At 50.3% G+C, this 24,719-nt stretch overlaps 1 protein-coding gene across 5 annotated transcripts in view; it reads right to left on the minus strand.

Annotated features, from left to right (window-relative positions):
- Positions 1–20,262, minus strand: part of PAX3 (paired box 3) — a 79,875-nt gene extending 59,613 nt beyond the window's left edge. For 2 of the 5 annotated variants that reach the window (XM_054205952.1, XM_054205950.1), the window contains exons 1-4: positions 20,178–20,262; positions 18,965–19,200; positions 17,460–17,589; positions 16,675–16,809 (exon numbers count right to left, since the gene is read on the minus strand). In XM_054205952.1, the coding sequence (XP_054061927.1) occupies positions 16,675–16,809; positions 17,460–17,589; positions 18,965–19,200; positions 20,178–20,262 (586 nt within the window). Of the gene's footprint in view, positions 1–1,635; positions 1,645–14,732; positions 14,742–16,674; positions 16,810–17,459; positions 17,590–18,964; positions 19,201–20,177 lie in introns of all 5 variants that reach the window. The other 3 variants (XM_054205953.1, XM_054205949.1, XM_054205951.1) reach the window with 3 other exon arrangements.
- Positions 20,263–24,719: the final 4,457 nt, after the last annotated feature.

Below are 24,719 nucleotides of genomic sequence, written 5' to 3' on the forward strand. Positions count from 1 at the left end.
AATGGAAGATGAAATCAATAGTAATTGGTTGTTCACAGACCTGATTTTCAGAGAGATGGCATTGCGCTACACCAAAAGAGAAAACATGAATAGGTTGCAGCATCGCACATTTGAAATCTATTATAAAATAGCATCCGTTCAATTGACTGTTCTGGACAACTGCACGCATCTCTGCTCTGTGCTCCCTGGTGAACGCAAACACCCCTTCGCTTTGCTGACTGAGCCTTTCTCAGCCATGAAGCTGAACTCACCCAAAATCATCAATGCAGTTTTCCTTAGAAGTTTTCTTCCACAGGTGTGCGAACCCTTCTATAGCAAATCTAAGCCAATCAACACTAAGCCAGCTTTTCTCATTAACCTTCCACTGATGGCTTCAAAGCACTCTGTAGCCCCTGTCTAGATAAATCATGCAGTGCATTCCTACCAAATATCACTGCAACTGCTGCTGTTGTGGGCAAACAATTTATTTTCAACCTAAACCTCACAGAAACTGTTTCCTTCAAACGGTCTGACCGAAGCCCAGGATGCCTAAGCATGTATGATTTGGCTTGATACAAAAGACAGAACATGCAAAGAGATCTTCCGGGTCATCCCGAAGTCCTGTTTTCCATTCTTGAAGCCACCAACTCAAACACCACATGGAACAGAGTTACTGAAACACATTATCACGAGCTCGTTCATAATTATTAGTTCCTCTTCCCCACTGAAAGCGCAGCTAACTGGGTGAGGGCTGTCATGGAAAGGGACTCAGGCTGTAGATCTGGCCAGCTAGATGATCAGGACAGGAATGCAGAGCAAGAACACCCAATAGCCACCACCAGTCTCCTCTCACAGCACTAAAGCCCAAATACAGACTAACACCAAACATACTCTATGAGAACAGCCTGCCTGAGCCTTCTCTGATGTTCAGACAAATTGCTACGTGCTTCATGAGGAAGGTGACCTGGTGCTCTCCTCCCACAGCTTTGCTTGATGACCAGCTCTGCGGTGGCACAAGCCACGCTCGCTGATGCTCACCTACCACCCTGTGAGTGTGGGCTGGCAGAAGGGTTGCTCTCTTGCCTGCACAAGCATTTCTCGAGTATTAGTTAATTAATTAGTGCTGCGGTTATATCTTTTGTGCTGAAAGGTGATTGTCTTTCCCTGCCCCACTCCCCAGAAAGCAAATGGCCTCACACACACCAGCAGGAGAGTCAGCATAGTTCTACTGTATTTTAGGCTCGTGGTATGGACCACTCCGCTTTGTGCTCTTGGGAACACAGGAGAGCTGCTTGCTCCGTCAGACATCCTCTCGTTCCTCTGTTGTGCCTCTGCCTTTAACAAAGACTGATGTGACCACACAGTCCGCTAAAGCAGCGGCACGTTTGGTTTTTTTTTTTTTTTTTTTGCCTGCCTCCAGAACACAGCCTTACAGGTAACACTAAATTACATTTTTAACCTAGGTAAATGACTGCTGCTTTTAACATCAGGTAAACAAATTCCCAGGTAAAAAAAAGCTTTCAAAATTCACAAAATGAAGTGATTCTACAAGGTCACGTAAGACCTTTCTCTGGATGTTATTTACATGACAGACACGAAGTTCAGTGGCTGATTTAATGCACAGCAGTTATATCCTTGGACTACTTACATTAAAACACACTGGGGCTATTTTCCCCACCTTAAAGGCAGTCTACAGTGTGTGAATAATGAGTATTTTCTGGAGGCAGAGAAATAGATCATCTTCCCTAGGAACACATTTAGAAAAGAGCTTCCCCTTCGATCTGGCACGGTGCCTTCCCAGCAAGGCAGAAGTGGAATTTCTGAGATCTTTTTATGCATAAGCAATGAAAGACTCACGAGATGGGATACTTCAGTAGCTTCCAAAAAGGCACATCAACTGGAGACAGAGGTGGTTCAGGCTAGGTAGCGGGGTTTGCATATGATCAATTGCTGCCTCTGCTACAGGAGGAGAGCACCAGTTCCCAGCACAAACAGCTCTCCCCATCTTACCTCGGGAAAAACCTGTCAGGAAAGAAAGAGCCCAGCAAGTTTTTACTTTGGCCTTTGAAGTTCTTCCTTGGCTGACTGATGCTCGCCCATACATAACTAGAAGAAAAGACTTCCATTGTGCCGCTCTTTACACCAAGCGTATTATTCTCCAGACAAAAGCTTTCGAGTCAAACTTTTAAACACACCTCTCTTTAGGGTGTACTGTTTCTAAGCCATAAAAATCTTTTTTGTTCATAAAAAAAATAGGCAGCTTTCCCCCCCTCAGGCAATCTAGTCTGCTTGTTAGTTTTTCGTATTAGTTTTTGCAAACGGATACCACAGCTACACAGCAGCTCACAGCAGAACAGCCAGTTCTTCTCCTCAGAAATACAGTATTTTTCCCCAGCGGAGTCTCCAGTGGCTTATCCAGCCCAGCTTTAAACATGAAATACAACCATTGTAGGAACTCCCTGGTTTTAGATGAGACCTGGTGAATAATCGCCGTCCCTGCAAACATCTCCAACATCTGGCAACTGGCTGCTATTGGCAGGGGCTGTGCGCTGGGTCAGGGCAGGGAAGCAGGAGCAGGGCAGGGGGTTAAGCAACGAACATGCTCAGCACCTGCTTGCTCTCTGCCTGATTCTAATCAGTATTCTCCTCTCATGCCCAGGAATGCTAGAATTCCCCCATTTCTTAAAAAAAAAAAAAAACAACCAAAAACTTCTTTTTTTTCCCCCTCAAGGAAAGGAGAGGGAAACAACAACAAAAAAATAAAAGAAATCTAGAAAACAAAAAAAGCCCTATTAGTGGAAGATCTGAACAAATTTCATTAAGGACAATGCAAGTCTTGCCATTAAATTGAATAGGCTTTTTTGAGGTTTATGAGAAATCTCACATGCTTGACACTATTAATTAGAAGAATTAGTGGTGTTAAAAAAAAAAAAAAAAAGAAAAGCCACACCACAAAACAAACCCCACAATTTTACTGTTTAAAAAACTGACTGTAACAATGCCATTTTCCTTGAAGCTCTAGAAATCAGTAAGAACTATTTGTATTGGCAACTCTGGAAATCAAATCTTGCCTTGCTGCAAGTTGTACTGCAGTTGCACATCTAAAATCTTTTCTTTTCTTTTTTAAGACCTGTTGACAAGTTCAAGCCAGTCCATCAACTGGAAATGGCTCCTCAGTTTTTTGGCTCATAGCTTTATGTCCAACTCACTAGACTGTTTCTCTCTAGTGAGGAAAATGTTTATTAAAGCAAGTACAGATTTTATTTAAAAAAAGTTTTAAAACAAACCAAACCAGTTCATCTATAATCAGTCTGCGTAACACAAAATGCCACCACTGAGAAATGCATTCTGTTGCATAAAGATTTTGAAAGCTACAGTTTTAAATTATAAATAATACCAATATACAACAAAAGAATGTTTAAAGCAGGATTTGTCTCCTTTTTCTGCCCAGTTCGTATTTCTATTTTAACAAGCACATTAGTAAAAAAAAATAATCCAATTTAAAAAGAAAGAAAACGTCTTAAGCAGCTCTCCAGGAGTTATGGTACGTTCTTAGCGAATGCAACAGCAACACCCAGTTCTAGAAGAGAAAACAGTGCGAGACCAGCGTGCCCAGTCACAACCACATAAATTTCAAGCATCAAACATTTGCTTAGAAACAAAGATTATTTGCATATATTATTGAATAGATTTTCCACACCCCGTATTTGAGAAAACTTCAGACTATTCATGGGAAACCCAGCAAAACCAGCAAAAAGTATGTATCATTAATGGCTGCACTGCAGTAAACACGCTGTGGCTCAGAGCCTCAGCGTAAATTGAGGCAGCACCTCTGAATTGGTGAACTTAATCCCAGACCATACTAGTTATTGGTCTGCTTTTGCTGTAAACAATAGTAATAAAAGCATCAGAAATAAAAACACTGAGTCTTGATCTACTTCATCAAAAGGCATCACCTGCTGCCCCGAGCCAGGGGCCGCAGCGTTACTCTGCTCAGGTAAGCAGTGCTCCACACCACAGGTCACTGGTCCAGAGGGCGCCCTCCAGCCCCTCCACAAACAACCCAGTGTTCCCCCACCTCAGTTGCTCTAAACCATCGTTTCACCTAGATGTGCAGTTTCAACAGAGGAACTGTGGCAGCTGATCCTATATAACGCTTTTGATTTCTGGATCCCAGACACTAGGAAACACCATTGAGAGAGGAAAATATCATTGATCTCATTTCTAAGGAAAAAAAAAAACTGCACAAAGATACAAGAAGAAGATTTAGCCAAACAGGAGCAACTGACGTAGCCAGATCTCCCACACTCCAGCCCCTTCTCCACTGCACACACTGCCAGGGCCCACAGTAACAGAAGGAAAGAAAATAATAAAAGTTAAGGAGAGTGTAGAAAGCAAGAAACAACACCTTCTTCCTGCTGTGGGGGATTATGACCAAGCAGCAACCAGTAACCGGGGAGAGAGAAACAGTGGTCCCACCTCAGCTGGGCAGAGGCAACACTGAGAAACGCCGGGCAGATTATAACAACTCAAACCAGTTCTCTTCCAAACCAAACCCAACTCTTCCAGCACTACTTTTTGCTATGACCAATTTTTTCTTGTTCATTTATATTTAGGGGTATCACTTACTTATAAAACACATTAGTCACCAAGATCACTCTTTCCTACTTAGAGAGGGTATAAGAAAAGCTCCCTTGTCCCACTCCAAAGATGCAGAACCACACTCGCCACATCCCAGGCAGGAGACTGTTAGAGCCCATGGAAAGATGCCTTTGGCAGCCCCTCTCCCGCAGCTGTGGGAACTCCAGCAGCAAACCAGCACCAGCTGTGCAAGCGGGGGGAAGCCATTTAGCCCAAATCTCTGGGACCTCAGGCATCTACTCAAAGAGCTGAATGCCACCAAGTGCAAAGCACCACCTACCAAGCACAACTGTGACCGCAACATCTCCACCGAGAGAACACAACGGTCCTGTGCAAGCTTTAAACTTCATATTTAAAAAAAGAAAAAGAAAAGCACTTACAAGCTTCCTGGAAGAGAAGGGCAGAGGCAGAGCAAGGTCTTCCAGGAGAAAAGGGCAGTGCAAGGAGGTCCCCAGGCTGGAAACAGGGCAGCAGCGGCTCCCAGCTGAGCTGGGAGCCACCCTTGAACTTAGAGGTACTGCAGCCAGCCCTGCGTCCCTGCAGGGCTCTCCTTGCTGTGGTGAACTCAGGCTCAGAGAAGCACAATGGGTCTTTTAACCAAAGGATCCAACCCAGCAGAACAAGTCCAAGGCACCCCAAGGGCAGGGCCACTCCTCCAAACCCCTCGGGCTAAAACAGGAAGGGTAACATCACAAGAAAACAAAGTGCATCCAAAGGAGTTTCCTCCTTTGCTGCCCTGGGAAACCCATCATTCTGCATGCCCTCCCACTGCTAGCCAGTGGCCAAAAAATAAGTGCTAGGTGGCCTATTTATTTAAGAGAGTGATTTCTGCATTATAATGCCCAAGACTGGAAACAGCTGAGTCCCTACTCCACTCTCTGATCACCTGGAGGATCTTTCTTTCCCCCTTATAGGACTTTTCTGGGCTGTTTGTTTTATTTCTCATTTATAATTACCATCATCTGGATTCAGATACTAGATGTATTTAGGATTCTTTTAATACCCACTCTAAATTTCTGTCTCTGATTTACTCTTCCAAGGCTGACAAGTCTGTTCCTGATGTCAGATTAAGAGAAATACTTATGTCATCAATCATCACTCCATCTTTTCGACTGCCAGCTCAGGAGAAGTACAGTAACGTTGAATGCTGGCTTGTTTTATGTCCTTCCTTAGCCAAATGACCTCTAAGAGTTCGGACAAAAAACCTCTTTATGCCTGTCATTGTGTAGGGTTTGACGACTGTTCGAATTAAGAGCTCCTGATTTCTTTCCCAATTTGCCGTGTTGATCAGGAGGAGAGGCTGAGGGGAGGAATGCCTTTTGGGGAGGACAGAGCAATACCCTTCACCTAGGGAGGAACCAGAAATCAAACGGAGCAAGCAGCGCTCTGCCTGCCGTCCTGCGGGGACTGAGGGAGCAGATTGGTTACAGAGCTTCTCACAGCAGAGGGCCAGACGTTTCCTTTGCCTTTTTTTGCTAAATCATATGTTAGAAAAATTTTTAAGTGCAGTTCCCTAAAACATCTCGTTTTAATTTGCTCTGCTTGTAACATTTTATTTTAACTAGGCTTTACTTGCCATGTCAGATCTCTTATTTATCAACAAAAATAGCTGTTTAGCGCTATAAAGTCTTACTAAATCTGAGAAAGCGAATGAGTTCCCTCAAATCTGAAACATAATTAAACTTTCATATACAGGGCCAAATTCAACCCTAAGCAACCTGCACTGGGATTGCTCAGATGTAAACGACAGTGCAACTTGGTTTCAAGAAACTTTTTAAGCGCAGGAGAAGGAAATAATAAAAAGACAAACAAAATGTCTGCTATATGCAGCCATTTTGCATTTTCGCCAGGAGAAGTGAGCATCCCGCGACAGCCTGCAATACTTTTCGGTGCTTGAGTCCCCACTGGGCATCAGCTCAGCTCAGGCTGCTCCAAATCACCTGCCCCGGCGCACACCACCCGCAGTTCATGCCGGTCTCGCTGATGTCCAGAAAAGGTGGACAAGCAATTAGTTTTAAGGGCTTTTCAAAAGGTACCGCTGCATTTGGTGGAAAACAAATCGTGGGTGCTAAAGCAACAGGCGTTTGTGTGATTTTTCTGTACAGCTGCCAAATATTTTGTGCATTTTTGCATGATCCTGTTGATTTAAAAGGGAGCAGGTCCAATCAACTGCACTAAACCAGGGATGAACCCACAGGGCTTTTTCCTAACTGCAACATCAATTGTACGATCTTCTAAATAGATTCCTCAATGTTTTTCTTCTACTAATTTGCAGTTCCACAGAAGGCGGCAGAGTACACAGTACATACCGTACACATAATAGCTACCATAGGCAGCAAGAGAGGTTAGAGCATACCGTGCCTTCCTCTGCACCGCATGTATTCAAAATCTAAAGAAAAATGTACAGAAAGAAATTGTAGACCTCCCTCCCTCCAAAATACTGCACCATGAAGGTTTGAAACATCACTCCTTGTGGAAACAGTCCTTAGTTGGATAACTTTTCTGGATTTGGTGAAACTATCAGAAGTGGGTGAGTTAAATTTGCAGGATGTAGTTATTTGAAACTATCCCTTCTTGCGTGTAAATACTGATGATCTAATTCAGCGTTTGCTCACACCCTAGCGTCAGCCCACCAGCTGCAGCGGAGTTAATCTTGATTTATACCTCGGTAAATGGATTTCCTGAGGTTTTCCTTGGGGCTTTTTTGGCAAATTCCATACTTTGCAGGATTTCATTGTGAAAATGGGAAAATAGTGTATTTCACCTTCCATTTTCACATTGCTTTAAGCTAAACATTTGTCACTTCTCCTTTTTCTGTCAAAACGCCTCCTTTCTGAAAACAATGTATTTTGTTGCTCATGAAACCAGTGCGAAGCTGACTTCCAGCTAGTTCTGGGCAGGTTTTTTCTCATCACGGAGCCTGACTGGAGGGGGCGGGTAGGTGTCAGAGTCCTCATCCGGCCACTCTTTCCCCCGGTTCTTGCTCCAGCTCCTCAGCACTTCACACCTGATCAAACCACCACAAGTGAGAGGGAAGCCCTGCCACATCATCTTCGGTAAAAAAGGATTTTCTGTGGGAGCTTTCCCCACTACCCCTTGTTTCTATAAAACCTGTCTGCATCCATCTCTACTTTTCCCTGAGCCAGTTAAAGATGCAGAGATGGAAAGCAGTTTTAAGTACAGTTTGGTTACTCTGAGCATGTTGGTGCTACTGCCTCGCAGGGGGTGTATGGGTTATACACTGGCTACATTTTTAACAAAGGAGAGAGCAATTTAGCCAGGAGAACTGAAGTTGTTACTGCTTTCCTGGGCTGGTGTATGGAACAGATTCTGATTATATTGGCATGAACAGTCCTACTCATTTAAATAAGGTGAACAAGATTTGACAGGGGCTGAATAAGCTGTCTGCTTGCAGACATGTCAGCTGCAGACAGTTTATTCCTCGTACGATTCAAACCACAGAGATCTATGTGACATTATATCTGATAAAGAAATTACTACATAGTCAGTTTTGGATCAGCCATCCAACACGAGCCACATCATAAATACAAAAATCCTTAAGACAGGTCCTTATATGGACTTGCCCATGATATAAACATTGGTCGTGTTTGGCAGAAAGTCTACATCCAGGCAAATATCCATTAAAACAAAAAATAAAAATCTAAAGGTAGAATGTATATCAGTGTCCTCACTGCAGCTCTCCATGGAAACGAACAACCTGAGTTCATGGACTTTAAGGAAATTTGCACCTAAAATGCTTGCAAAAAATTTTAGCTGTTACTCTGGGGCAAAATATCTCCTAAAGTAGCTGAGCACTTGTGAAGTGTGCACGGACTGATATTTTATTCAGAGATAACCAGACAAAACGAAAACAGCATGTATTTAAGAAAGCGAGTGAGAAAATGCTGATTAAAAAAATTCTGGCATAGCCCTCTGCTGTTTGTCACCACAGCAGAGGAGGCTCACCCACGTAAAAATCAACGTGACACCAGAAAAGGCTCTCCAGCTTTACCAGGCTTCTTACTCCTCCTTGTAAAGCTGCATTTTCGTGTCCAGCTGCAGCAGTGGAAGCAGCAGGACCTGGCTCTAACGCTCACAGACGCTACAATTCAGATGAAACTCCGTATCGTAATTACAAGCCAACATAACACCTGCAGATTGCACAGCCTCTTCTACCGAGGATGTGATGGAATATATTTTACTACCTCTGAACTAAGTACGGCTTCCCGTAATGCAAGAAGGAACCGATTTTTCTCAAGGATTCCTGCTTGCTGTTCAGCACAGCCTGGCCCATCCGACTTTCCCCACTTTTTTGAGGCAGGGCAGTACAGCTACACTCGCCAATCAAAGCTAGGTCTAGAAAATCAAAACTGAAGAAAACGCACAAAGAAATGCTGCAGGCTCGTTTGTGTCCCCTTTATACTGGGAGCCCAACCCGGAGAACTGGCTGGCTTCTCAAACTCCCTTTCTTTTAGTGGCAGCCCTGGACCATTTATCTCTTAGGTGATTTGGTACAAAAAAAACCAACTTCTTTTTTCTTTAGGCTACACTCATCAGAAAGGTTACATGCAATAAAATTAGTTTCATTAAAATTCAGTGAAATACCACATATTTTACCTGTTGTAACAGTAAAATTGCAGTGCATTGCATACTAAAAACCGATTCAAACAAAACAAATCCAATAATGCTAAACAAAAATCCCTCACAAAACTGTAAGAGCGTACAGTGCATACATGCAACAGACCATGCAAAATAAGGATTCCATTCAAATTTCACATCTCATTAAAGACAATTTGGTCATTAATCCATACGGGTTTAGGAGCAAAGAAGGATTTTCCAAGACAGATAAACTGAAATGATCCTCCTTTGATCTCCGAGGTTAAGAATCAGCGACAATGGAAGATGAACAACAAGGGGCAGAACTACTGGCCTTTTTATGTGCCACAATGGCATCAGCAAACAACTACTTAATCAATATTTGGCCAGGGACACTGAAAACTTCCTTTTCAAATTTTAATTCCTAGTTGTAAAACAACTGTAGGGCAACCAGCAAGATAAGACATTAAACTGACTGCTTAATTGCCTTTTACTGTCTTACTAGTTATATATGCACGTTCTTAATAGTTCGTGAATCTTTATTTACTAGGATAAATAAATGACCTGTCGACAGTCACATCAAACTCCACTAACTAAATAATCTCGGCGCATGACACACTTTAACTCTAATGTGTCCTCAGTGAGTTTTAATTTCATTACGCTTCACTTTTTTTTTCTAGGCAGGGTGATTTAAACTGAATTAGTTTAACAGCATGGGGCAGCAGTACTCCAGGGCAAGTAAAGTAAAACGCGGTGCTCACACCCCGCTAAACAAGGTCTTGCGGTGAATTATGTTACTGTACATCATTTTTATTAGCCAGAGAGCTCAGCGCTTGGGGAACACTTGGAAATATCCTGCATTTTTATTTATATATTTTAGTCTTTCTTTAGCCACATGTGTTTGTTCCATAGGATTTAAAGTGACATTTACATGGAGAAATTCACATTGACTGGCTTGCTCTGATTTATTGCTTTGCGTTTCACTCAATTTCTTCTTAAATTAACCAGAGAGCACTTTGTAGTTCTGCTTCATTTCCCAATGCAGTTTTATTACACAGCCCGGGGGACTCGTGATAATTTATCACTATCAACTTTATTGGCTTCCCTCTTCTAAACCCTGTTCCAACCCTTATCAATAAGTAAACCTAATACCAAACTAAACCTTCCCTGAGTAAGTGTTAGATAAAAGCACCGCCTTTGACTGATACAACAGAGAATTACTATTCGAAATCAGACCCGGAAAATAATCCGTTTTAAGGATTTCATCAGCATCAACTTTTACTTTCAGCATTAATTTCTAATTATTTTTTTTTTATCTAACTTAAAATCTCTGTCTGCTGATAACATTGCCACCTTTGTGTAAACACAGAGGGAGAGGTCCTTGCCCTCGATGAGAGTTTTGCCCCAGACTTTCACTCGGGATTAGAGCCACACTCGTGTTGAGTGGGTACTTTCTATTAACAGAATAGAACAAATTCAGGCCCCATTCCTGCCTGCCCCGACCCACGTGAGTAACTTTGCATACATGAATAGGCCCTTTGACTGGGACTCCTCGCCGTTACCCACATACGATAGCCTTTGCAGAACTGGAGGTCTGATACCCGATCCAGTAAACCTAAACCTGAGGATTTCCCCCAGAGCTCCAGTTGCTCAGCACGTTACAGAGCTGGTTTCAAGAAAAGCCTGATCCCCACCCATGGCAAATTCCTACTGACGTCAAGGATTTTGCAATGGTAGGAGAATCCAGAAAGCCAAAGATAAAAATCACATTTTCGGAGTAAGTCCTAGCCACGTTGAAGCCGATTTCTTGCCTCAGCCTTTCCAAAATAACACTGTAAATCTAATGGATTATTAATATTTTCAGAGCAACAAAATAAGATGAAAACTTGAGTACAAATTCCAGTTAATCAACTGCTGAGTGTGAAGCCATCCTGATATTTGCTAAAATAACATTTGCCTTTGTTCTAAATATATGCAATTAGAAGAACTGGAAAGGATGCCCACAGCAGTTCTGTTTGAATAGGCACAGACCCTTTTTAAATTGGAGAAAGTTTTCATAAGATGGCAAAATAATGCAAACCCATTAAGGAAATCACGATTTCAAGAAAGGGATATGATGTGTCTATATATTACTTCAGAGAGCCGCTGCTAGACTGAGTAACACCCTTTCTTCCCACAGCTGGAAGTATTACTAGCGCTTACGGAAGGCGATTAGTGTGCAGTGAGTCTGCTAATTAGCACTCTCCTCGGAGCCCCCCAGCTCTCCTGTCTCTGAAGCCACTCAAAACACAAACATACAGCACCTTTCTGAAAATGCTCAGCACGGTGGGACACCATGCTCTCGCTTGTTGGCAAGTTATTGATCGCTGAGGGCATCAGTTATTATTTTTCGCTCAGCATAATGATTTGGAAGAGGGAGCCTGGCCCAGAGCCCCACGGCGACAACAGGGCAGGCAGGAGAGACAAAGCCCAGGTAAAAGAGACTTCATCCCCTGCTTCGGTTTGCGCTTGTGTGGCACCCGGCTTTTCTATCCAGGACTGGACTCACGCACTATTGAGATATGAGGAAAGGAAGGGAAAGAGACAGACAGAAAATACTTGTTAGCACTGTCTGCCTTGAGCCAAATCCTGGAGTCGCTAGGGAGTTTTTTCTTAATTAAGCACTATTTTCTTGTCAGCTCTGAGAGCCTCAGAACTGAAATTCTGTTCAAGTTACACGAGTTGATTTCTTAGACCTGCTAGTTACCAAATATGTAAAGTACTGTATGAAATTCCAGGCTCGAGATGATAATCGTCTGCAGCCACAGACATCACGTTTCGTTCGGTAAGTGAATCTTGACCGGGAGCATTGAGCGAGGGAACATACTGTGCTTCCCAGCCATAAGACACAGCAGTATTTCACACGAGTAAGTCCTCCCGCCCTGGGACGGGACGCTGGAGCAAAATCACGACAAACCCTGCATCAGAAAATCACAACCAAAAATCTAATTCGGCATCTGCCTCGTCCCATGCTCCGGCCGCTAACCCGACGGTCTACGAGGCAGAAATGAATGGGATGACTCCAACTGATATCTGGTGCCTGCACGTTAATCCTGTCCCTTAATAAACTGCCTTTATTAGTTTAACAACCTAAAAATAACTGGCTGCGTGATACTGACCAACCCTAATCAAAACATCTGCAAGCCCGTCTAGCCCCAGCTACCCTTTAGATCATGTGCCACCACTTCAAAGCCTGTGCATCAAGTCAGTAATTGTAACATTGCATCTAAATATTTAAGCTAGGGGCTGGTAGTCGCGTGTCCCATTTACAGTCAGCATCTGTCCTCTTAATTCCATTACAGTACAAAGCAAAAATGTTTCCCAAAACTCGCAAACAGGAAAAGCATCACACAGCTAGACAAGCAGCACCAGCTTGAACTTTCTAGCTGCTGAGCAGGGCTTTTGTGCTAAGGTCCTTTTTTATTCCTCCCGCCCCCCCCCTTCAAACTCCCCACATACACACACAAAAATAGGGGTGGTGCCGAAATTGTATTAATGTGAGCCTCAGGCACACAGAAAGCAAAAAAAAAAAAAAAGAAAAAAAAAAAAAGAAAAGAGGAAGGGGAGGGAGAGGGGGGAAGGGTTTGGTCCAAGATGAAAGTAAGAAGGAAATAAAGGAGGCAATTTAGTCTGCTGTAGCCTGAATTGCTCTCAGTACAGCCAAGGGTAGAGGCTTGGGATGAGTAGGGCCCTTTTTGGACGGGTGCGCATGACTGGGGGAGGATCCGCCAGGACAGGGCCCGGGGGCCAATTCCGCCGGCCGGGAACAGAGGCCCCCTTTGAGGGCAGACGGGGGGGTCCCGGCCCCCAGCCCCAGCCAGCGCCGCCCGCTCGCAGCGGCCCCAGGACCAGCTCTACGCCCCATCGTTTGAGCGCTGAAAGCCCCCGGTTTCTGGCAGAAAACAACAGCTATCTTATGAAGGGGGGAGTTATCAGATTAGCCAGCAAACCCTGCCCCGTGTAGCTCCAGCTAAAGGTACAAGCGACTCCCTCTTCTGTAGCGGTTACGCTAAAAATATGCCCCGACGTGCCATATAAAGGCACAAAAGTTTCTCTTTCATGTTCTTTATTTATGGCTTATGCCTTTAAGAAAAATATATCATGCATGCAGAAACACAGATATGCTATTATAGAATTATAAGCTTCCTGATAGGCATTGTGACAATTGAGGTTTTCTTTAAATATATATCCAAAATCAGGGTAGAGGGTGACACAGAGAAATGCTGAGACACAGCAAAGCGGGCTGCACATGTGGCATCTGTAAACGCCATCAAGAGAATCAGGTTTAAGTGTCCGTGAACAGAGGCTGAAACAGAATCACAGAGGGGCATACAAAAGTTTACCTATGCTTATATGTGCGATGGGAGAAATCCCAAGGCACACGCTATACTGTTTCTGTCGCCCATTTTTCAAAAATATCATGTTTCTCTTCTCTCTAATCCCACTCTGCTGTAAGTACTCCCCAAATCCCAAATCTTGAATTAGCTACCCTTAAAATTACAACAATCATTATCCTTGCCCTCGGAAAAAATGCCTCTCCCTGAGCCACCCAAATGCCCACAGTTGGAGGGAATTTCAGGCAACGTCAGCAAGTATCCATCCAGCCTAGATACGTGCTCCCGAGCAGGAGAGCGATTCCCTGCTCCATGTTCAGCCCCAGGACTTGCTTTCTGACCTAACCAAAAGCCTTCCACACCCACGGTCCTGCTACTGGGATACCTTGAGCCCCTGAGACCAGAGCTATAAAAAAAAACCAACAAAAACTCAAACTATAAAAGGCTCCAAAACACTGCACTTTTTTCACTCTGTAACGCAGAGCACTCCCACGGAGAGCCCTCGGCAGTGAGCTGCCATGCCAGGGTTTTGCTGTTTTAAACCTTCGGACACACTGCGAGCAAACAGAGCGCCGGGGAGGGCATGCGAGACGCCCTGCCAGCGGGCACCCTCTGCCACACCGGGCTTCGCGGCCGGGCTGGTGGGCGCGGGCAAACACGATCCTGCGGCATCAAAATCCTCAGGAGCGCTGCCAGTTACTTCAGTAACAGAGCAGGATCTGACCTGATGATTTTTATAGACGGGGTGAAATGGAAGCTCGTCTGCTGGCAAGGGGAGTTGAAGCAGAACCCTTTTTGTTGGCCAGTGGACAGCGGTGGACTTATTTTATGGTCATTTTTTTCTTGTGTTGTCCCTATAATATCACACTATACCATATGTAAGGCACATATATAGCAACAAATCCTTCCTTGAGCAGCAGCGCTCTCACACTGCAGCATCCCAGCCACTCCGGTAATAAGATTAAGTGACAGCTTTGCTAGCCGGCGAGGGGGAGCAGGCGTTGCTACGGGGAAGAGCACGCTCTCCCTCCAACTGCCAAACCTTCCCCGGCACCGACACCGAGCAGACGGGATTATCAAGCTGTCGTTTGCACAGAACCGCCCGGCCACGTCCATCCAGCAAAAACCTGCGTGCGCAAGGACAGGATGGGGCTGCGCTACCCCATTTAGTCAGGGGGAATTTTGCTATTGACTGAACTTGGAAGAGGCAAAATGGGACACTCACGTCTGCAGAGAGTGGAGAGGGTTACGTCGGAGGGCAGAACGCAGCCTCCTCGTAGGGCCGTGCCGGGGGGCACCAGCCAGCCCCCGTTTGCAGCGTGGGACCGACAGCCCCGCTGCTTTTCCTGTGGGAGTCTCGGGGCTGCCCCGGGCTGGAGGGCAGCAGCCACGCACCCAGACACCGATTTACAGCAGATCGGGAGCCCCGCTTTAAAGAGCAGAGAGTCAAAGAACAGGAGGAGTATTTCAAAGAGGGGTGGGTTATATTGTTAATAATATCTTTTCTCTTGCTGTCTCTATTAATTAATTTTGTTCCATAAAGCAGGGATATTATCAAGGCTTCCTATCTTCTGTTTTTAATCTCTGTTGAGAAATTCAGGAAGGCAGAAAAGCTAGATATTTTAAAACAACTAGGGCACCGAGTTTAGCTATTTTTCCCGTGGTGCACATCCCTCAGAACAATTCTCTCTTGCAGGAGGTTCTGGGCGAAACTCTGTGACCCATCGTACAGGGGCAAATCAAACCGTGCCTTCTCGCCTTAATCTATTACTTTGGTAGCACCTTCTGCATGTTTGTACTACATGCACCCATGCAAACACAGACACACAGAAGATGAGGCTTCCCTGAAAGGTTTAGTAATAGACTTGAAAACTAAAAGTTTGGGGAGGGTTTTAGGGTTTGTTCCTACACATCAAGGAGTTATTCTACTTGTAAAGAACAGGTTTCAGTTGTCCTTCGTGAATGGCGCTCAGCATCTCTAAATGTCTAGAAATGCTAGAAACATTTTCTAGGTAAAAACAGCTACTTTTTCCATGGTGGAGAGAGTCCATAAAACTGCGTGGAGCATCAGCTATTAGGGGCTCATTGAATAATTCATCCCTCATTGCAAGCCCATAATGTCTTTTCTCAGCCTTTTGTGGGGCTGTTTTCTCTTCTTTTCTCCTTGAATTATAAAAAGGTTGCCTTCTTTTGTTCACATCAAGCTGCTGCTAGCTGAAGCTTTGTCTGTGCAAAGCCAAAGTGTGAGTTTCAATGGACTCCCCCCTCTTTGTTTTCCAAGTTCATCTCCAAGTGTAGATTGTGTATAGAAGGCCTTCTTTGTAAAAGCTGGAAAAGTTGTACAAATGTTTGACCAGCTCATTTGGTACTTTTGTCTCGCCTTCACCAGTGCCTCTGCATGTGCTGGGCAGCCACTTCCACGCACAGGCGGCCCAGCCGGGCCCTTGCCTGCCCCTCCGCCCCGGCCCAGACGGGGACCCGGGCACAACCGCAGCGGGGGCAGCGGCTGCCCTCGGAGCACCCCTTCGCCTGCGCCTTCTTCGGGTTGCAACCTCCCCGCAGTCCCTGGCAAGCCACCAGCACAAGCTTTTCCCAGCAGTTTTAAGAGAAGACCCAAAACATGCGTCTCCCTGCCCTGCCCTGCCCAGGGCGGCAGAGACTTGAGGCTCCGCAGCCTTTGGCTGCAACTGCCCCTTCTGTGCAGCTGCAGCCTTTTGCTCGGCGTGGGCTGGCAAAGCAGCCCCTGCGCAGCCGTGCCAGGGGCTCCATGGTCGGCTCCAGACCTCCCTGCTCCCTGGCCCCCATCCCTGCTATTAAAAGCCAAATCTGTGGCAGCCCCCTTCTTTGCCCCCACCTCTGCGCCATTCCCACACACCGCAGGGTCATACCAGTGGGGGAACGGGACGGGATGTGGCAACCACCCCGTCGGGGCTAGCTCCTCGCCCTATGCCTCCCGCTGCACTGGCCCCAGGACGACCTCCCGGAGGAAGGGGAGGGAAGGGGGAGAGCGATACCCACCAGCACCCCGGGCTGGCACCAGCCGGTCCCAGGGCTCCACGGAGAACAGGGGGAAACGGGACTTTACCTCTTTCGCTGAGGATGCCGTCAATGCTGTGCTTGGCCTTCTTGTCACCTTCCTCCACCTCCTTCCTTTCCAGCTCGGCCTCCTCTTCCTCGCCTTTCCCAAACTTGCTCCGTAGGATGCGGCTGATGGAGCTCACTTTGGGAGGAGCGCAGAGCTGTGACCAGGCTGGTCCCCAGCAGCCCCCCGCGGCAGCTGGGCCGGGGAGCAGAGCCCCACTTCCCCCCCCAGCTGCTGCCAGTCGGGGCTTTCGGGGGGGCAGCAGCCCGCTTCCGTCCCAGCGGGGATTTTCCCAGGGCACTGTCCCACACCGCACTCCAGCGCCGGCACAGGGGCCCTGTATTTTTTTTCCCGAGCCGGGGCAGTGGGTGATGAGAACAAGCCCACGGACACCCGGACAAACACCGCCCCGGCTCCGTGTACCCCCCCCCGGCAAACAACCCACCGGCACAGGGAGCTGCTCCCGCTTCCCAGCTCCGGGTTCCCGGCAAGCCCCGAGCCGTCCAGCAGCAGCGGAACAGCGGGGAAGCAGGGGGAGGCGGAGGGGAGGGGGATGCAGTTGCGATTTAATTGAAAACACCCCCGCCGAGCGCAGGGAACCTCCCGGGACGCGTCTGCCGGTACCAGCGAGCGAACGCCGACCGCATCACGGGCACCGGCCCGGGGCTCCGCTCCCGCCGGATACGGAGCTCGCCCCGGGCACGGCGCTGCCCTCCCCGTACCGCCCTCGGCCCCGGCACCCCGGGAGGTGTCCGAGCCCCCCGCTGCCCGGGCGGCCCCCCCCGTACCTGACGGCACCGTGTTGCGGTCACACACCCCGTCCTTCAGCAGCTTGTCCCGGATCTCCCAGCTGAACATGCCCGCGTTTTCCCGCTTGTATTCCTCGATTTTCTTCTCAACATCCGGCGTCGTCACCTGCTTCAGTAAAGACAAGGCGAGCGGGCACAGTCTGCGGGAGCCCCGGCTGCCGCCGCCGGGATCCCCGGGGCGACCGGAGCCTCCCCCACTGCCGCCGCCGCCGCCGCACTGGGAGACGAAACCGGCCCCGCTGAGAAACCCCGTTATAACACTCCCCGAGGACGGGCAGGTTAAAATCAGAGGGGATGTAATAGGTAACAACGGGCCCGCGTAAGACAAGCACCCCCCAAGTCAAACGAAACTTCCCGGGAAAACCTCCGGGGTTACACGGGAAGGTGGGATCGAGCCCTCGGCAAGGAAAAGCCCGATTTAGGCAGCACCGGCTGCCGTGCGGCCGGCAGAAAAATCCCGGGGAAATTCTGGGTCGGGATTAGAGGAGGATTCCGTGTCAGCGAAGCTCCAAGTTAGTGAAGTTTCGACTGAACAAAGCTCGCAGCGCCAAATGAAAAGTCGCGTTAATAAAAACGCTGAGAAGTCCGAGTACCGAGAGGTTTTTTCGATGTCCTCGTTATTTTAAAATTAAGCCGAATTCAAAGAAAACAAAGGTATCCCGGCTGGGAACAGCCTTTCGTTCATATCTCGAGTTTTAACACTGAAAGTTCAGGCATTGCTACTTTAGAAGCAACAAAGGAAAAAAATCTAGCAGCAACTTTCAACAGAAACGCAAACCTTTACTTCGTTTTTGTGGGAAAGAAAAGCTACAATAGGAGGAGGCTAATCTTGAGACAGGGATCCATATTTGTCTGCATTATTGTGAGCACAAACTTTTTAGCTGTGTAACTATAAATACACGCAGCTTTGGAGCGGACAGAAAAAAATAAACAGAGCAGGAGAAGGAGCGGTAGACAGGCAGACGGAAATAAAGTAAATTATTTTTTTTTGCGCTTTGCAACGAAAGAAGCGAGGGCCCGATCCCGCTGGGTGCAAGCCCTGACGTTCTGACCGATCGCTTCCCGGCTCCGTCCCGGCAGCGCCGAGCCCACCCGCGGCTCCCGCGGGGCTGAGCGTGGGGCGCCCGGGCCTTTGGGCAGCCCAGCGTTCACAAACCCACGCTTTTCTCTCTAGTTTCGTTTGAGAAATTTGGTGGTTTTTTTAAATAACATTTTCTTAATTTAAAAAAAAATCATTGCCATGAAACTGCAACAATATTTTTTAAAGCCTCGGAAAGTTTGGGAGCAACAGGCGGTGCCGCGGCAGGCTGTTCTGTGACCGGTGCGTGTCTGCGCCCACCCCAGACCCCCGCACGGTCCCCCCCCGGCCCTCCCCGCCCGCAAACTCCGCTGCCGGCTGCCCGGGGCCGAGTCCCGGACGGGCCTCGCTCCCCGCCGCCGCGGCCGGGGTTTGCCCGGCTCCGGGCCGGCACGGAGGGGCTCACCTTGGGTTTGCTGCCGCCGATGGCCCCCGGCCGGATGGAGCCCGTCTCCTGGTACCTGCAGAGAATTTTGGAGACGCAGCCGTGGGACACTCGTAGCTGGCGAGAGATGACACAGGGCCTTATGCCATGGTGGGCCATCTCCACTATCTTGTGTCGGATATGGTTGGGTAAAGGCCTGCCATTGATAAACACTCCTCCGAGCTGATTGACTCTGCCCTGGCCTAGAGGAGTAGAGACTAGAAAAGGAGGGGAGGGGAGGCAGGAGGGGGAAATGGCGTTAACGTCTCCTTCGGATCCTGCTGGGTCTTTTTTTTGTTTTGTTATTGTTTTGGTTTTTGCCTTTTTTTTTTTTTGTCGTTGCTTTTCTGTAAGGCAACTCTTCGCCACCCGCCCCCGCCCGCCCCGCCGCCCCGCAGCGCGCCCGGGGCCCGCCGGCCCCCGCAGAGCCCCGCGCTGCCGCCCCTGCGGGCAGGGGAAGGCGGCGGGGCGGCTTCACCTGTTGCGCTCGCACCGGAGCCGGGTTTCGGGGCTTCCCCGACCCCGGCGGAGAAGGGGGGAAACCGGTGCGGGAAGCCGGCGGTCTCCCCGGGCGGCGGGGGGGCTGCCCGCCGCTCTGCCGCCGCGGGGTTCGGCGAGGGGAGCAGCCGCCGCCGCCCGTTCTTCCCCCGGGCAGGGGCCCGCGGGGCTCCCCGGAGCTGCCGGGCTCTCGCACCGCCGCTGCCTGGAGGAAGAACCACCGCTCGCAGCGGCCCGGCCGGCCGGGGACGTGCCCTCGATTCTAAAGTCCCTTTCGATTTCGTTTGCATCGCTTTTATTTGATTTTAAATCTTTTTTGCTAACTTTTTCCTCACTTCTTTCCTAACTTCGGGCTCTTCGAATCACTGCCCCTCGCTCCGCTAAAGAGCGGACGCGGGGCCAGCTGCGCCGCCGACCTCCCGGGCCGGTTCCCCCCGCTCCCGCCGGCTGGAGGGGACGGACCGCTGCCGGGGTGCGAGGCCAGAGCCGCCGGCCCGCAGCATCCCCAGCCGTGCCCGTCCCGGGAGAGGGCCCTGCGCCAGCGGGACGGCGCCTCTGACAGCCCGGGGCTGAGCCCGGCGGGCTGCCCGGGGAGCCGGCTCTCGGCGGGACCCGGGGGGGAGCTGCTTTGTCCTGGCATCCCGGCACGGAGCAATTCTCGCTTTTCCGAGTGGGAGCAGCCCGGTGGCGGCCTTACCTTCCAGCGGGAACCCGCTGCGGGGGTAGTTCTGCCCGGCCCCGGGTCGCATCATCCTGGGGACAGCTCCAGCCAGAGTTGTCATCGCGGCGTCCCGGCAGGGTTATATCCAGGTGAGGGCTGATCTAGGAGAGATCCGCGCTGTCAGCCGGTCCCACCGAATCAGGAGCGGTCCCGGGAGGGGGTGGGCGATGCCGCCGGGGGGCGGGGAGGAGGCAGCTCCGCCGCTGCCCCTTTGTCAGTGACCCGCGCTGCCCCGCACCGGGAGGGCAGGGGCCGGGGCCCCGCCGTGCGGCGAGGCTGAGCGCGGGGGAGGGATGTTTTTTAGGGGGAGGTGAGGGGGGGTCGGCGGCGCGGTCCCCGGTGCGGCGGGGAGCGGCGGCCGCGGGGCCGGGACCATTTATCGGCTCCGTCCCCGGCGCGGCTCCGCGGCGGCGCCGCCGCGATTGGCCGCCGCCGCCCGGCCCGGCCGCGCCGCCCCCGCTGATTGGGCGAGACGGGCGGGTCCGACGCATCGCCCCGGCCGCCGCCGCCGCAGCGCGGCCCGGTACCGGCACGGCACGGCCCAGCCCGGCTCGGTACGACACGGCACGTCTCGGCACGGCACGGGTTGGTACGGCACAGCACAGCCCCGCGGGCGCTGCGCCCGGCGGTGGGGAAGTGCTGGGTGCCCCGACGGCCGCCCCGGCCTCGGTGCCGGCCCCGGTCCCCGTCCTGGGGAAGGGAGCACCAGCCCGGACCAGGCACCCCGTGTCCCTGAGCCCCCGCCTCGCTGCCCATGGAGCGCTTTGTCTGCTGGCTCCGCTCCGGGCACTAGTGGCGGGGGGCACGGGGGGAACAACCTCCCCTCCTTTAATTTTTTTTTTTTTTTAACAAAAAAAACTTTTTCCTGCCTTCTATTTATTTATTTTCCACCGAAATTTGTCGCCGTCCGGCAGAAACATCCCGGGGCCAAAGAGCGCTAACAGTTCCGAAAGCCGGAGCCGCCCGTGAGGTCTCCGTGGGGACTTCTGCTGTTAAAACGCGATGGCACCAGCGTGTCCCCGCGGTACACGCGTGTGCGTGAGTGTGTACATGCGGGTGTGTGCGGGTGCGATGCGGTGCGTGTTAAAGTCTTACTAGCAAGCGTTTGTTCCCAGGAATTTATTGTAGTATTCAAACTAAACTGCTGGAAAAATAAAAGAGGTAAAGTCTGCCTAGGAGCTGAAGTGACCACAGCAGGATATGACGCCAGGAGTGTTGTAAAGACTGTCTGTCCTTAAAGAAGGTACTATTGTGCATGGCCTTTTATTTATAACTTGGTAAGTGCCAGCAAACTCGCCTCCTTTACACTCTGAAGTGCCAGCCCAGCTTTCCACAGTGCTCTTTATTTGCAATAGTCTATTCAGTAACTGTCACTCCCGAGCTTCAAGTTATTCAAGACCTTAATCAATCAAAAGGATGAGAATCGTTCAGGTTTCCCCCTTTGAAATGAGGGAAACAATGTTTCCTGGGCTCCCAGTCCCCTTCCCCTTTACGGGTCGGGCGATCGTTTCGGGGCCGGTACCGGCCCCGGGGAGGGCGGGGGTTCGCGTTATTTGGGCAGAAATCCGGAGCCGGAATACTAAACGAATCCTCCCGCCGAGGGAAAGGCGGCAGCGGCGCTCGGGGAAGCGCGGCGTCGGCCGGCGGGTTCCGCACTGGAGTGCTCGGGGAGGGGGAGCCGGTGTTCCCGGTCACCCCGCCGCACCCACCGCGGCCGTGGCCACCCCGCTGGCCCATGGTCCTGTCTCTCTCCAGCCCCGGCCACCAAACCGAGCTGGTTTTAAACGCGTAAAAATAAATGCAAAATAATAAACCCCGAACCCCGAGAGCGCTGCGGCGGCCGGCTCCGCTCAGGAAAGCTTCCACCCACCCCAGAAACAGGTTGGCAAGGAAAGTTCGCACGACAGTAAGACGCGTGTATTTTACACGGCGTTTGCGTTTTACGAAAGCACCCCGGTGACCGAGGCTCCGAGCGAACCGCTACCGCGCCCCCGCGCCCCTGCCCCGTGAGACCCCGGCCGGAGCCGGGCTGGGGCAGCCGGAGGTGTGGGGGTACACACGGCTCTCGGATACCTTGCAAAGGTCCCCTCCACGCCACGCGTATCTTGCTGGAGGAAGGAAGTCGGGAGAAGTGGTATTAAAAAAAAAAAAAAATAGGACGAAGCTATTTAAGTTTTAATTGGGAGCGCACAGGGCGCGATCGGCATCCCCTGACCGCCCCCCCCCACTCCCAACACCGATCCCGCTGCGGCCCCGAGCGTGGGAGCAGACACCCGCCGAGGCCGATGACCGGAGGCGGCGGCTACCGCAACACCTCCCGGTCTCCCGCTCCGCTCCCGGCCCCGTGGGCCCCCGCCGCCCCAACATCTTCCCCCCCGGAGCCGAGCCCCGCTTCCCCGGGACAGGGACCTGGGCCGGGATGATGTGGGCGGGGGGGGAAGCGGTGTGAAACCCACCTAGTCGCGTCCTGCGCTACCAGACACCGAGAGCACCGAGAGGAAACAGCCGCATCCTCCCGCACGGGAACTGTTAAAAATTCAAGGGAAAAAGATTAGGCACGAACGCCTGGCCCCGCTCCTCCCTCCCCTCCTCGCCCCCACCCCCATATTACAGTCCTTTAGGCCAGCAGAGATGATTTCACGGTTTTCCAGTGGAAATAGCTAAAAATGCTCCTGCTAATTACAGAGCTCTTCCAGGCCAGGTGCACTTTTAATTGGATTAGTAAGTGCTCTATATTAAACCTGCAGCACATCAAATGGACGGTGAAAATTAGAGCTATTAAGAACACAGGCAATCATTTCTGAACGATAACATTACTGGTTTCTCCTCTATTAGAAATAAATCAATTATACTGTTTCCGGGTTTGCGCGCATACATTAATTTCTCTTAAGGATTTCGGAGGGAGTTCTCCATCTAACTATTTCCAGGGGAGGTGAGAGGGAGAGGAGAGTACAGCTTTATAAACAGAAACGTGTACTTGAGCGAAGGAAAGGAGAAAGGAAAGGAGAAAGGAAAGGAGAGGAAAGGAGAGGAGAGGAAAGGAGAGGAAAAAGGAAGAGAAGAGAGAAGGAAGGGAAGGGAAGGGAAGGGAAGGGAAGGGAAGGGAAGGGAAGGGAAGGGAAGGGAAGGGAGGAAGGAAGGAAGGAAGGAAGGAAGGAAGGAAGGAAGGAAGGAAGGAAGGAAGGAAGGAAGGGAGAAAGAGAGAAGGAAAGAAGGAAAGAAAGAAAGGAAGGAAGGAAAGAAAGAAGGAAAGAAAGAAGGGAAGAAGGAAAGAAAGAAGGAAGGAAAGAAGGAAGGAAAGAAAGAAGGAAAGAAGGAAAGAAGGAAAGAAGGAAAGAAAGAAAGAAAGAAAGAAGGAAAGAAAGAAGGAAAGAAAGAAAGAAAGAAAGAAAGAAAGAAAGAAAGAAAGAAAGAAAGAAAGAAAGAAAGAAAGAAAGAAAGAAAGAAAGAAAGAAAGAAAGAAGGAAAGAAGGAAAGAAAGAAGGAAAGAAAGAAGGAAAGAAAGAAGGAAAGAAGGAAAGAAGGAAAGAAGGAAAGAAGGAAAGAAGGAAAGAAAGAAAGAAAGAAAGAAAGAAAGAAAGAAAGAAAGAAAGAAAGAAAGAAAGAAAGAAAGAAAGAAAGAAAGAAAGAAAAGAAAGAAACTAGTGTGTGTATGGCGCCTGTACTATCTGGTTGGTGCCGCACGCTGCCCTCTCCATAAACACCTCCCGAGGAACCTCTGGGCTTGGGGTCTCTGCCGTGGCTGCCCCGGGGCTGCCCGGGGGGGTTTCACCCGCTGCCTCATGTATCTCTTTACACAGGTTCCCCTCTTCTCCCTCTCCTACCGAGCGAGCGGGTTTGGGGGATCTCGTAGGGCCCGGCAGAGCGGGGCAGGGAATGCTGCGGGGGGGCTGCGCCCGGCGGGGTGGGGAGCGGGGGCTGCGGGGTTCCCAGCAACCGCCGGCCCGTCCCCAGCCCCTGCCCCGCGTCGAGGGGGTCCCTTCCCGCTCCGGCGAGACGCGGGGGCATGCGAGCGCTGCCGCGGACCAGAGCGGAGATAAACCAAACCCATATCGACTTTTTCGGACCAGAGTGACCTGCGCACGACGGCGGGTTGTAAAATGTCGAACTTCAGTGCTCTTCTAGTAATTTGGGGGTTAGAGTCACACGAACGGTTAATAAATGCCCTGCTTTGAGCAGGAGAGGCGATGGGGAGGCGGGCGGCGCAGCGGGGCAGGGGGAAGCAGTAGGTGGTGGCACCCTGCGGCATCCCGCGGGCGGCGACACTGGAGAAGCGACCGGTTACGGCGACAGCCAGCCCCGTACAGCCCAGCTTCCTCCTTGGAAACAAGCTCCGCGAGTGGAGCCCTCCCAGGGAAAGCCTCTCCAGGACGTAGTTTTGCATATCACTTCCTCCCCGTTTACGGTCCCAGAGGTGTCTGGGGACGTTACCTGTCGAGCCCCGCCGCCCGGCTCCCGGGCCGGCCCGCTTCCCCAGCCGCCGTGCTCCAGCGCCAGGAGGGAGCCAGACCCCACCTC

This window comes from Rissa tridactyla, chromosome 6 (assembly GCF_028500815.1).
Source record: "Rissa tridactyla isolate bRisTri1 chromosome 6, bRisTri1.patW.cur.20221130, whole genome shotgun sequence".
In the NCBI taxonomy this organism is placed as follows: Eukaryota; Metazoa; Chordata; class Aves; order Charadriiformes; family Laridae; genus Rissa; species Rissa tridactyla.